Source organism: Sturnus vulgaris, chromosome 2, assembly GCF_052056855.1.
Source record: "Sturnus vulgaris isolate bStuVul1 chromosome 2, bStuVul1.hap1, whole genome shotgun sequence".
Classification (NCBI taxonomy): Eukaryota; Metazoa; Chordata; class Aves; order Passeriformes; family Sturnidae; genus Sturnus; species Sturnus vulgaris.
In genome coordinates this window covers 51,324,248-51,338,420 of record NC_142244.1, presented here as the reverse complement: position 1 = coordinate 51,338,420, position 14,173 = coordinate 51,324,248, and the positions used below count along the sequence as shown (strand labels likewise).

Here is a 14,173-nt window from a genome sequence, read left to right as displayed (position 1 = left end):
ATATGAAAAGGACTGTGCAATACACTGAAACCTAATTGAGTGCACTCATTTCACAGACCAGTCAAAAAGGCCATCAGTTCATGCCTGCAAAACAACTTGCATGACAACAATCTTCCACTGCTATTGTCCCATGCCAGAATTCTTTTTTGATCATCTGAAGCACAGCATCATCTGCTGCACAGCAGAAGCTGAAAGAGTCCATTTTGATTAATTAAATATTTTTTATTCCCTGCAGTCCAATTTATTCCACAAGCACTTTTAGTGAAATATCAGGAGTATAATCTCTCTTAAACAGTTCTGTCTTTATTTTTTTAAGTGAAAATTTACAGTTCATGTGGTCTTCTCAAGAAACATCTAATACATGAAAACTTCATGTAACTTTTGATAGCTATTTTTGATTCATTAATATAGGTAGATATTTTCATTTGTGAATTAATTTACTATTCATACATAGATAAAATTATGTACATCTCTGAAACACAAATGTAATCTTTACATTACCTGATATTCCACTCTTTCAGAAATATTATTTATCTTTAAATTACTGCCATCCTCTTTTTGAAACACTTTCCTTCTTCCTTTCATAAAATATGCTGTATGCAATACACACAGTGCCCATGCTCCTCAGCTGTACCTGTGGAGTGCTCTAAGCACTTTAGTAACTGCAGCGTCTTGCACAGGAGGCTGGTCACATGCTAAATATACATGCAACATCCAGCCTATGGAAATCACTGTCCAAAAGATACCTAAACAGAAAAGTTTACATTCTGTAGGTGTCTCTATCACGTTGGGATCTACACCCAGTGTTCATATGCTACTGAAAGGGAGGCAAGATTAGAACTGCTGAAAAAGCCCTTGTTCTTCATAATTTCTTTGATTTATTTCTACTTTTGCTCCTATCAAACACTTAGCATTTTGAGGAACAATGACACTGTTTTAATAAAAAAAAAATTAAAAAAAATCATGAATTGGCCACAGCTAAATGCTGCTAACTTGGCTCATAAAAATTAAAACAGAACATTGGACTAACACAGTTTCTTTTGCTTCTGTTTTGTACAATAACAACTTCCTAAACTTGTCAGCTGCCCCTGTTCAAGAACTGTGGTTGACTGTTTGAATAGCACAGGCAGGTAACCCTACTTCCATGTCTAGTTTCCTTCCAAAATAAAACAGGCAAGTTTATGACATAGTAATTGTCAAGTTATCCCTTCATCCTTATTTTGATCCACGAGCCTTTTATTGTATTTATCTCTCTCTGTCTGGTTGGTCTGGTGGGTACCTGGTGTCCAGCCAAGGTCAAACCACTACAACAGGTCAATCTGTCTTGAAACCAGGTGACAAGAACTAGAAATTCATAAAGTCTTTGTCTCATATTTAGCACTGATTTTTCCTTCCCAGCTCCATTTGCAATGTATTATCAAACCCAATGGAAGGTGCATAGAGATGAAACGCTGTTGAGCAAGAGCCAGCCTGGAAAAAATTATTTATTTTGGAATCTAAACTAGATCTAATCTGACCTTGATGGAACTGGTCATTTGAGACATAACTGAATTGAGCAGAGGAGAGTTTAGGTAAGGAAACAATTTGGAAACAAGACTAGGGTTTTTTTGCTTTGTTTGCTTGCCTCCTGGTTCTCTGAGTGAAAAAAATAGATTACTTAAACCTAGATGCCAATATTCTCATCACTGCAAAGATACCTAGCAATGAATTATCTGCTTAATGGAATGCTTTGGGCTATAAAGTAAAGCATTGTTTTCAAAAATGTTTTCAAAAAGCTGCTTGTTGAGAACCAACAATATATACACTAAATCTCTGGCTTGTGTAGTTAGGGACAGTAAATGCCTTCAATTCCACACATAACTCACAAAATGAAATTATAGCTGTGTTGTTGACTGTGTTTAAAAGAGTCTACAGCAAATGCAGTCCAAATCAGCACACCGGCAACGGGCCCAAGGATGGCATGAAAATTAATTAAAACCAAGCAGTAAAACAGCATCACAGCAAGGTTTCTGCATTTCCTGGCTTAATGCAGGGGGTGTTTTAAGTTTGGAGCACTTACCAGCGGGTGCTGTGGCAGTTTTTGGTGCTGGCAGTAAGCTCCTGCGTGGAGTCGCTGTGCTGCTCGATACCTGTGTTGTGCTTTTGCTGCTCCCCTTGGGAACATCCTTAGAAGGTGCAGATGCCCTAGGGGTGCTCTGCTCTTCACTTCCAAAGCTGGAACCTGCAGGAGACCAGAATTGCACTAATTACAAGTCCATAAAAAATGTATGTGAACTGTGGCATACAGACTGAACTTCTATCAGCAATTATGTAATTTACAGTGATATGTTCTCACTGCACCTTGGGCAAAGTTACATGGACTTTCTGCAGTTTCTCTCAGGTAGAAATAAAGAGTTCCCAACAACTTACTTAAATGCTAAGTCTTGGCAGCTGTTACAGTCTAATTCCAACAGGAAATTAACCCCTCCTCTTGGTCTCCCTCTACAAAGGTATGGCTACAACACTCATAAAGAAACCAAGGAATTCCTAAATATATGGGTGGACGAGTTTATGGTTTTGTATCTGCTAGAGGAGCCACACCACACATTCACCCTATCACTTGGAAGTTGCTGGTGTTTGAAATAAAGGGAATAGCAGGGCTCAGTGGTGCAAAGTTTCAAATTCCCCTGCTCAGGTGGAGATTTCCCACAAAGAGTCCTTCAGATCACATTCAGACATTTGAATAATAAGATAAAAAAAGCAAAGAAAAAATTCTGCCTTAACTCTCACGTCCACTTCAGTCATATTCTCATAACAAATATTAGATTGTCAAGTGTTTCACCCTATATTGACCTCTTTCAAAACTTTTAATGGGTTCGGTTTCCTCCTGCATTTACTATCTAGGGAATAATGACATCCTAGATTCCTTGTAGACATAAGGAAAACAATATTTTCTTAACATTTGAGAAAGGCAAAGTTGGAGTGTTGTTTTTACCTATCTGTCTACAAGGCCTAAGAGGAGCAAAAGATTACAGCAGATCTGGACTTGAACATTTGCAGAAGAATGAATATTTTGTTTGAAAAAATGAGTGGAGATAGTGCAAGAAAATTTTAATTAATAATTAATAATAATTAATAATTTTTATTTCAATTGTTTTACAAAGATACAGTATAATACTGGTTAGGTACTGCCTGCAGGTAAATGATAGCATTATCTTAATAATTGGCATGTCCAAGTCTCCAATATTTCTAAGACATAGCTTCTTGAAAGTGTGCAAGTAAAGATTTCATTTTTGCCTTTATTACTAAAAATCTACCAGAAAAAAAAGAGCAGATTGGAAAAGAAAATCCTCTTTCTGATAAAGGCAGAATATAGCTTTTGGCTCTGAGTAAACAGCTTTAAGTTTTGCTGTGTCTTTGAGGCTGCTTGCATAGAAGTCTTAATTTAAAGTGTGTATCTGCAGAATAAATTGACTTCCACAAACATATTTCACCTTTACCAAGCCACATTATAAACTCAAAACAGTGTAGTGTACTCTGTACAGGAGGAGAAACACCTGAAGCATTTGTCACCTTTACACAGCTCTGCACATAACAACCCCTCAGCACATCAGGTCGGTGTGGAATATCCAAACTACATGGATTTTTCACCTGTGTAACAAACATTTCAGTTTATGTACTGAATTAACTGTGACAAAACACTGCTGACTTCCATAAAATCCCAACAGCAGAAAATCTGGCCCAGCCTAGCCCTGTCTCCTCTGCAGCTGTGCAGGAGAGCATCTCTTGTGCCAGGTGCTGGGGGGATGCTGCAGCATGTGTGCCCACCTCAGGCTGTCTGCACCACACTCCTGAAGCTGTTCCTGAAGTGGTCTCATACATGTGCTTACCCAGCCAGTTCAGGTAGCACTGCTTGTAGAAAATTTTTTTCTTTCTTCAGCTATTTTTTTAAATAAGTTTCTATTGCAGAAGCACTAACCTTGAAGAGTAAATTATTATTTGCAGAGAAATAGAGTTCAAGTGTTCTTTAATGGAAACCCTTTATTCTCAATTTTAACATGGAGAAGACCATGGGGAAGCAGCTATTTCCCTGCAACTTGTGTGTTGGATTTTAGAAATTTGGGATTCTTGACGCTTTGTGTTTTTTGGGATTAATTTTTTTGGAGAATACTGCTTTTGATTTGAGGTTTTGGAGAAGGTTTTTAAATTTGAATGATGGAGTTAAAGTTATGGGTGCATAGTTAAAATAGGAGTGTGTGATTTTACATGGTGAAGAGTTTTAAATTTGAGGTTTTTATAATGTAGTAATAGGTATGGGACAAGATGGAGGATTTTAGGTGTTGGGGGTTTTTGTGGTTTTTTTTTTCCCTTTTTTTACGATTTCAAGTAGTAGTTTTTGGTTGGAGAGTTAGTGTTGCACTGCAGGTTATGAGAATTTGGTTATTGGGTTAAAAGCAAAAATAATATAGGGGTTAACTTTTTATTAGACTGTTTAGCTTTCAGAGACTTTGTAATTAGCTAGGTTTACTTCAATTTTGTTCACTTTTACCTGGTAGTTATAAGTATTGCAGAATTCTTTGTACTTTAGATAAGATTTAATAAATAATCAAGCCCGAACACGAAAAATTTCATCTACTTCACATTTTTAATCCTGACTCTAATTGAACACAAAAAAACCTGCAAACAAGCCACTAATTACGTGGTACAAATACCACCATTACAAGTGGTGCCTCGTGTGAGGATGAAAATACCTGTTAAGACTCAAAGTCAAGACCTCCCTGAAGAGAAAAAGTAAGCAGCTAGAAGCTGGAATGGTAGAAGAGTTGAGAAGGGAGAAGTGAAGTTGAGACTGGAAAAAAGTGACAGAGGGAAAGCTATTTTAGTTTTTTGTTTTGTCTTTTTTTCCCACACCTTTCAACTCTATTTTAATTGTTGATATATTAAATAATTTTTTCCAAGTCAATTTTTTTTGCCTGTGACAGCAGTTGGTAAGCGATCTCCATGTCCTTATCTCTACCTGTGGTCTTATTCACCTTATTTTCTTTCCTGTCCTGTACAGGAGGTGAGATAGTGAGACAGGAGCAGGGTGGGTGCCTGGCAGCCAGCCAAGGTCGACTCACCACAACAGCAACATCAATACACCCAGGATCTGCTGAGCTAAGGTTTGACTTAAGAGACATTACTTCTCACTTTGGTCTTCACTCACAGATGGAGATTGGAAAGAGGCAGTGGGATACAACACCACATGTGTGTATAATATGCCTCAAAAAGCAAGTGTTTGCTGCTTCCATGGATATCACTAGGGCATCTGGTTCCCCAGGAGCAGAGGTGGGTGACTTTCACCTTGCTACACATAGTGCTGGATTCCAGAGTTCAGACAGCATTCAAAGAAGAAATTAAATTAAAGACCTAGGAGAATGCATATTTCTCATGATCTAGGAGGAAAATAAAGTTTTTAATTTACTTCAAGGAATCAACTTATAGAAAAACCAGAAAGATTATTCATCAGATGGTCCATCTGTTAGTCCCTCATGAAATAATGCCTCCCACTATTATCTGCAGCAGGTGAATCAGTAGCATCTGCCCTTCCATGATATCACCTCTTATTTTTCAGTAAAAGCCGGTACAGAAATGTACTGTACCAGATGTGCAGTGGGTGAGCAGTTCCCAGGTGACCACATCCTTTGTTGTTTTGTACCTCTTCCCTCCTACTCCTCTACTTTGGCATTCTGTCTAAACCAGAGGAGGCTCTGCTTGCCTTTGAAGCACCTGGTGAGTCGTTTGGGGGCTGCTACATAAAAGGCAGATTCACATTTTTGCAGATTCTTTGCTCTACGAGGAGCAGCACTGCTGACTTGGCAGTAGAGTGTTTAACAGGCTATTAATGATCTGCTGGGGCTAAAGGCCTTCAGCCTCACTTTTATCATCTTCTCATTATGAGCCCCAAGGAGTCCTACTCTTCTTCTGAAAATTAAGAAATATTGAGAAGAAGAATATTCCTTTGAAGACTTGCAGTTACTTTGGGAAGTCCCACCTGCAGCCACTCTTCCCCTCCACTTGTTTGCCAGTACATGTGGAGAAATTAGGGCTGGGAACATACTGTAGGCTGTGTGTTCTAAGAAAACCATGATCAGAATCCCACTGGCTCCTAGATGTCTTCTAACAACTCTCTCTGTTAGTATCTGCCACCATTCTTTTTACCATCTGGCTGTAGCTCATTTCAGGGGCTCCTCATCCTCAAAAAAAGAAGACTCTTGTATGTGTCACTACGAGTTTGTGTCTCTTGTAGGTGTTCCTTTTCTGAAATTATTTACAAATATTTATAAAAAAGGATAAAAATATCATATACATAACTGTAAAACTAGCAGAACATGAATAGGGAGAATTCTGCATTTGATGATAAATTAATTAGGCCATGTTGTGTGGCAGATCTTGATTCAGGAGGAGACAATAGGACGGGCTGTGTTCTAGAGCCCCACAGCTACAGACTTCCCTATCTGCAACCAAGGGCAATAAAGTCTCCTTTTGTTGGAGAATTTGCATCCTCTCTAGAAAAGCAGCTTGTTTGACAACACCTGTGGGTCTGTGTCTTGCTGACAAACAAACTGCAGAGGAATGTTCCAGCAGGAGTGCAGCTGCTTCTGCAGCTCCCTGTCCTGTGGGCTGCTGTGTGCATGGACTCATGGACAGGGACTGAGTTTCCAGCTCTTCACAGCAGGTCAAGCATTCCCTGTGCTGGCAGGAGGCTTGGAGCAGATAGCTCCTGCCACAGCTGCAATCACACCCAAGGCACTGGGAACATGCTGGATCTGCATGTCCACTGGAAGACAAACATTTATAGGAAGGCCTTTCCAGCACAAAGATCCTTGGGCACTACTTGATGCCAATCATGGCAATGAAGTTACACGTGGTTATTGCACCACTGACCCCACTTAGCAATTCTAAATCGCTTCCCAGTCAGAGAACTGAAGAAGTTTTAAAAAAGCATTTGAGCTACTTTCCAAATTCACAGACCAAGGAAACAGCAGAGACAGAGAAGTGAGCAGAAAAACGTGATGATGAATGAGGCTGGAATGACTTATTTTCACCTGCAAAACACTGGGATATATTATTCCTCTGGGTTTTACTAGGCTGCACTTTTGTGCCCCAGTTTTCAAGCAAAAGTACAAGCACAAAGTGAGATTTAAAGTCACTGCCATGGGGAATGATCTGATAAGAAGAATAACTGACCTGCTGGAAATAATCAGGTGATCTTTACAACCAAAACCTGCAAGACACACTTTTCACTAACTTGGCACATTTGCCCATCCTTCAATTACCCATTCTTCATTCCTCATTGTTACTTGTGAAGTGATAAGTAAATTTTATAGAATGATTACAAGATATGCAACCTGTCAAACAGGATTTTTGTTTCACTACTTTAAGGGTTGCTGTTTTGAAGTCCAGCATGATATATTTCAATATGAGGTTTCACAGTGTAATTTTCAAGAGACACAACTGAACACACAGCTCCATAGCTCAAGCTGAAACAAGGCTATGGACCAAGAGGTACGATGTGATCATTAGCCCTGAGGGCTAACCATGTTATTAAGATGTTTTGATAGTACATAAGATTACTAGCTGGCTAATTGGTTTTTTGTCTTTGCAGAGAGACAGTGCCTAGTATTTCCTAACAGGCCAAATATGCAAGAAATCAGGCACCAGCTCATGACAGGTTTCTTTTCCATCCAGAAAAGAGGATGCTTAAGAATTGATGTCCACGCAATGCTTAAGCCTAACTTACTTAGCTCAAAGTCTTTTTCCCCACTGCTTTTTTCTTTTTCTTTTTCTTTTTTTTTTTTTTTTTTTTTTTGGCTCAGGCAAAGATGTTTGAGCAATAATTCCCTGTAAAATACTTATTTTCTGCCTGATCATGTGCCTTTATAAAAGCTGTTTTTTTCAGAAGTCTTTACATTAAAAAACGAAACTTGAATTTTGAATTCAGGTTAATCATTCAAGTTTATAATTTCCACCAAAAAAAGGAGCCAAATCTGCAGTGCCTGTCAGCACAGCTTTAGATAGCTTTGGGTCTTTGCACTGCCCTCTCACTGATAGGGAGTTTTGTTCCATCACTGCTAATTAATGAAAACTGTGATCAGCCATGGCTTTTGTACATTAACACACCTGTAAAAGATTGCTGGATGCCCATCCTTCTCCTCATGCCCTCCAGTCCTAAAGCCAAGCAGCTCTCTCCTGTGTCACCTGCTGTCAGATGGTTTGGGGCCCCTGGAGCTGGCTATGCAGAAAGCTCTTGGGCACCTGAAGGGTGGGAACCCTGCCAGGCTGACCATCACTGGAAGAGCTGCAAAAGCAGCTCTGTGCAGATGCACTGGCAGGCTCTTCCCTCACCTCCAGCTGCCCTGACTGCTTCTGCAGCCAAAGGCTGTGTCCTGCACTTGCAGCTGATCCAGGCAAGCAAAAGACAGAGGTGGTGTTTCTGGCAGAGCAGAGGGAAGCAGCACCTCTTCAGGCTGTGCTTTCCTAACTCAGGTGGCAGCTGAGCTGCCAGGGCAGCACTGGTAACCCTACTTCCAGCAGGATGCCCTTGCACACATGGTTTTTACTTGAGGATTGGTCCATCAGACTGTGTTTACACTGCTAAACAAAAGCTGGCCAAATATTGTAGGCTGTCTCATCCTGACACCACCCAGGCTGATCATACCAGCTTTTCCTGAGAGGGTTAGAGCAGACAAAACCATGGTCACAGTGTGAAGAATAGGGTGAGGGATCAGGAGACTGGGCTTAGCCTGGCTTCCAGGCTTTCCCTTTCTTGCCAGCACAGCTGCACTTGCAGCCAAGAAGCCAAGAACTGGGCCATGCATGCTCCACATCACTGGCAAAGGAGGCCATTCACCTTAGTTTCACATCAAAGTGACTTTAAGAAAAGTGGAGATGTTTTGCCTCTGCCAAGTGAAATTGAAGCTCCTTCCTTTGCATGATTTATTGGTTTTGATGACACTGAGTGTTTGAAATCTAGATTAATTTTTATGGCACAAACCCATCTTCAGTGCCCTTCATGCATAATAGATAACAGAAATACAGCCTTCTGCTGATACACCTCCTTGTATCAATGCTAACTAATTCATTTTACATCACCAAATAAAATATATATTCTAGGACCCAGCATTTCTTGCTTGAGTGGAGCCATGTGCTGCTCCCTCCTGGAGTGTTAGAAACCTCATTGGGCAAGGGGAAAATTTCACCACAAATATCTCTAAATGTGTTACTGGGAATTCAGGCAACTCACTGACCATGCCAGACTCTAGAATCACATAACCCATTTTACTTGGGATCTGGTGAGATGTCACATCTCTATCAGGAAAGATGAGCATTTTATTATGTAATAAAGTCTATATGTTGGTGGTGGCTTTTCCTGCCACTGGCAGATTCTACAGCTGCTTGGCTAGCTAAGAGCTTTTGCATGGCTGGCTAATTAAAATCCCATAGGACACGATGTGAAGACAGCATAGTATCTTGCTGATCAATTTTAATATTTGTCAGAAGGGATAATACAAGTTTTTTGGGATCCTGCCAAAGATACCTGGGCTGCACAGATATTTTAAAATGAGCCTCAGACATCACTGTGTATCTACCATCTGAAAAAGTCTCCTGGCACTGCTTGGAGCAGAGCCATCAAAGGTCATTTAGGACCAAATCTTCCCTGCAAACCTTCCTCATTCAGGGTATGACTGATCACAGTGACAGGAAACATCCCACATCAGGAATACTCCACTGAAGTGTCTCTTGTGGTACTCGGAGGAACTGACGCAGTAGAATTTTATACTGGGGAAATGTTTGCTTCTCTGAGGAGAGAGAAACATACCTGCTGTAAGCTTCTCCTAGTCATATGGATTAAGATTTCTAACAGATCAGATTAGAGTAACCTGATCTTACTCTGTAATTACTGAAGCTTATCAATTAACTGTAGCAAGGGCTGGTTCTTAAAACCTGAGATACACTTGAAGGCAAGCAGGTACTCATAATGTTATGGAAATTCTTCATGCTGACACAAGAACATATTACATATCAGTTAAACATTCAAATTCATTTTGGGAGAGTAAGTATCTATATCCAAGCAACAGGTTTATCTGGGATCCTGTGTTCAGTAAATTTACTGAAATTAATTATTATTGAAGGCTGAATTTGTAAGAAAAACTGTATTTGATCCCAGTGAGGGCAACTGAGGTGTTTGCCTTCGGTGCAACAAAATTTTAACACAGGCTGAATGTTTTAGGCAAAAGACTACTCTCTATACCAAGCAAAAAGCACATGAAGGAAAACAGGAGCACAGATTGACTTCAGCTGTTGTTTGACAGTCATGCACTGTCTTACAGAGGAGGTGGATGAATACAGGTCCAAGGGCCACTTCTCCCCCTGTTGCCCAGCAGGGTAATCCTCTACATCACAAAATTCCCAGGCACTGTAGAGCTCTCAAAGTAATACCAAGCATTGATGGCATTTTTACCAAAGACACAAATATGATCAATGCCCTCAGCTGCCAGAATGACCCTTGGGATCACCAGAGGCTGGCCAAAAGTTAAAATAACCAGCAAGAAGACACAGATAACATCCATTTTGTGCTACCACTAAAGCACTAATGGCATGTATCAGCCTACTTAGGGGGAATTTTCCTGCATAGGAAGATTTGGATGTTCCTGGGTAGTCCTTCGGTCTCAGCACCCACATTTCTAGAAGCACCAGTTTTGTAGCATGACTTGTGCTCATGGCCATCTGCTTTCATGGCACTGAGCCTGCTTCTGAACTGGCATACCAATTCCTACAGGGCACAGGCACCCATGAAAGACAGGATTAGAAGTGACATCTGCTCTGCAAGAGGTTCCTCCTGATGGCAAGGAGTGCCAAATTAGAGCCTCATGCCTTATCATAAGGAATGACATCTGTTGGCCCTCACAGCATTTTGTCATCAATAAATGCCTCTTCCCTGGAATCACTGCTTTTAATTTGCTTGAACACTGGCTTGGAGTATTTTGACGCCTAAAGGTAAATATAATCCCTGTGAAAAGTGTTAATGACATTCCAATAGCGATAATGAATTCCCACCAGTGTTGGCAATCCATGCTGGTTGCCACAGCTCAGCAGACTAGGAGAGGTTAAGCAATGCCCTAACAATTGTCAGTGTTTATGGCTTGGTGGCATTCAGTCCTGCTCCTTCCCTGCCAAGCCCACAACAACGTGTGTGCTGCAGTTTACATGGAATTATGCTAGATCAAAGAGCTGGTAAATGTGTCTGACTCCTTACGTGGCATAATGATGACTTTAGAGCATGTGACACAGGCTAAGGAGGAGACATGTCATACTGAAACCTCAAGGATGGAAGAGCCTTAGAGAGTCCCCAGTTAGTCACTAATTAATTGCATTTTATGAGCTCAGGCACAGATCCTCAAAGCTTCTTAGGAACTTAACTCCTGTTTCATTTCACATTCAAATTTAACTCACTGTGCTTATTCTTAATCACCATCTCAGCCCTGAAGGAGTTTCAAACCCACAGATGTCTCCATTTCAGAGTATGAAGGATGCAAGCAGCTGAGCAGAGCCTCCCATGAATGCTGAGCAGGGCTTTGGTTGGAGGAGAAAGGAGGTGATAGGCACCAAAGCTGTGCTTTGGAAACAGGCAGGGAGTTTTCTAAGCTGTTCAGAGCAGCCATTTGCTGTGCTCACATCATGTCCATCCTCTTGGACAACATGCTGTTCAAGAAAAAAACTTGAGAATCTGCTTTTCCTATTTAATTTTCACAAATTCCTGTGTAAGTAATGCACAACATGTACAGTGCTGCTCTGGACTGACTCCTATCTAGATCTGTGTTTTGTGGCTATCCAAAATATTTCAAAAAATATTTCATACAGAAAAAAGCCCCAAACCTATAGCAAAGTATAAATCTAGAAAAAATTATTTATGTAGTCCAGAGTTTCAACAGTCAGGAAACATTTTTCAGTTGAAAGCTTTATTTTTACCATATGCACTGGCTACATTGTATATTTTAAGACTCCAAAAATAAGTTTGACTTGTAGAATTCTGCTGATCTTCCTCAAAAAACATCTTAACCTGTTCAATCAAACTAAGGTATTTTTTCTGATAAATATTGTCATTTATGTGGATTCTGGGTATAAAACTGCAATTCAAAACCACTAGGAGAGAGAAAGAAACACAAGCAAAACAAGCTTCAATTATAAATGGCATTACCCATGGAGAATAAACATAAGTTTCTAATGATGGGAGTTTTCAAAATTTTCTTTATCTCATGCTTACTAAAACCAGTGCCTTTAGTAGATGATTTTGTGCAAAATTCAGTTATTTTACAATAAGCTAATCTTACAATTAGCAACACTAAATGCTGTAACTTAGTGATCCAGCTAAATAAGTTTTGCAAAGTGTTTTATCTATGATTATATTTCCATGAGCTGAAGTAATCTAAACCAGTTGACCCATAATATTTTGGAGGGAACAGATGTTTAATTGTATTTATTTCACAAAATGAAACATCTAAAGCATATAAAATTAAAATTCCATTGAAAATCGCAAAGGTTAAATAGAGGAGGTAGATTCTTTAAAAATGGCAGTGACTTCACAGAACAAGTGATTTAACTTTTCTACTTCATCAAAACTTTTGTTCATTTGATAACTTTACAGGGTTTTTTTCCCCTTCATACTTGAATTTATCTGACTGGCAGTAGCAGAATCAAACAGAGTGGCTTCTCTTCATTACAATAAATGCTACTGATAAGAAATAAAATGTAAGACCATTTCACTGGAGCATGCACAATTGATTTCCACAGGCACAGCCAGAGCACCTACCAGAGTACTGTGGAATGCTCCCCAAGTCTTTCCAAAAACAAGTGCACACACAGTCTGTGCAACAAACAGGAGGAATTGGAATTCTCTGACCACTCTGAAATTTATGGTGGGATAGGAATTACAAAAACTTGGTGGGAAAATTCTCAAGACTAGGAAACCACAATGGATGGCTACAAACTATTTCAGAATGATGTATAGGGAAGAAGAGGAAATGGAGTTGCATTTTCTGTAAAAGAGAAAGTGAACCATGGAATACTCCAGAGTCTCCAGCTCTGGTCTCCTAGATCAAAAACAAAATGGAAAAAATGGAGAAGTTTCACAGGAGGTCCATGAAAATTATCAAGGGCTCTAGAACCTGCCCTACGAGGAGAGACTGAAGGAGTTAGCTCTTCTCTGCTTTAGAAGGGAAGGCTCAGGGGGGACCCAATCACAGTATTCCAGTACTTGAAGGGCTCCTACAGAGAGGACAGAGGCTCTCACTTCACAGGGAGCCACATGGAGACAAGAAGGTACAAGCTGCACTGGGAAAGGTTTCATCTCAACATGAGGAGCAATTTTTTTACAATAAGAACAGTCACTAGAACAACATCCCCAGGGATGACGTAGAGTACCCATCACTAAAGTTTTTCAAGATGTAACTGGACAGGGTGCTAGGTAAAATCATCTAGACTCCCTTTTCCACAGAATGTTAGACCAGATGATCTACAGATTTCCTTCCAACATGGGTTACTCTGTGATTCCCTCTGAAAAGGGAATAATCAACAAAGACCCCCAAATTCCATTGCCAGGATTAAAGTAAGGACTATACGTCACTATTTGGTCAGACAGTTTAAACATAAATTATGGTATTATAATATCATTTATGCTCTAGATATATATTTCTTGCTGAGTTTGTAAATGTGAAAGAAACCAGTCTCATTACTCAGAAAATCTGTTCTTCAGAGTGCAAACAGCCTGGGCAGCCAGGCATGAAATTCCCTTCTGACTGCAGCACCCCAGTGGTCTTGCCACATGCTCTGGCACCAGGGAGCCTTCTCTGAGTGGCTCTTGTGGGCAAGTGTCATGTTTTCCCATGTCAGCACATTACATCATGGTATTGAAATTAAAAAAGTTGTAAAAAATTAATGAATCTGTTCCTGGTCTTCTGCCTCAGTGGGCAAGTTGCTGCCAGGCTGGATCCAACATCCATTTTGGCATTTGGTAGATTGCTCCTGGCCTGGCTGGGACACTTGGTAACACTGCTTTGTTGGACAAGATTTTGCCTCTACGTCCACTGCTTTTAAAAAGCAAGGTCCTGGTGTTACAAAGAGAAATAATTACCTGTAGCCACGCTATTGCTCT

General features: G+C 40.1%; 1 protein-coding gene across 4 annotated transcripts in view; it reads right to left on the bottom strand.

Moving 5' to 3' along the window:
• MTUS2 (microtubule associated scaffold protein 2) overlaps window positions 1–14,173 on the bottom strand; it is a 254,278-nt gene that overhangs the window by 61,705 nt on the left and 178,400 nt on the right. For all 4 annotated transcript variants that reach the window (XM_088159533.1, XM_088159531.1, XM_014879667.2 and 1 more), the window contains exon 5: window positions 2,060–2,221. In XM_088159533.1, the coding sequence (XP_088015659.1) occupies window positions 2,060–2,221 (162 nt within the window). The remainder of the gene's footprint in view (window positions 1–2,059; window positions 2,222–14,173) is intronic.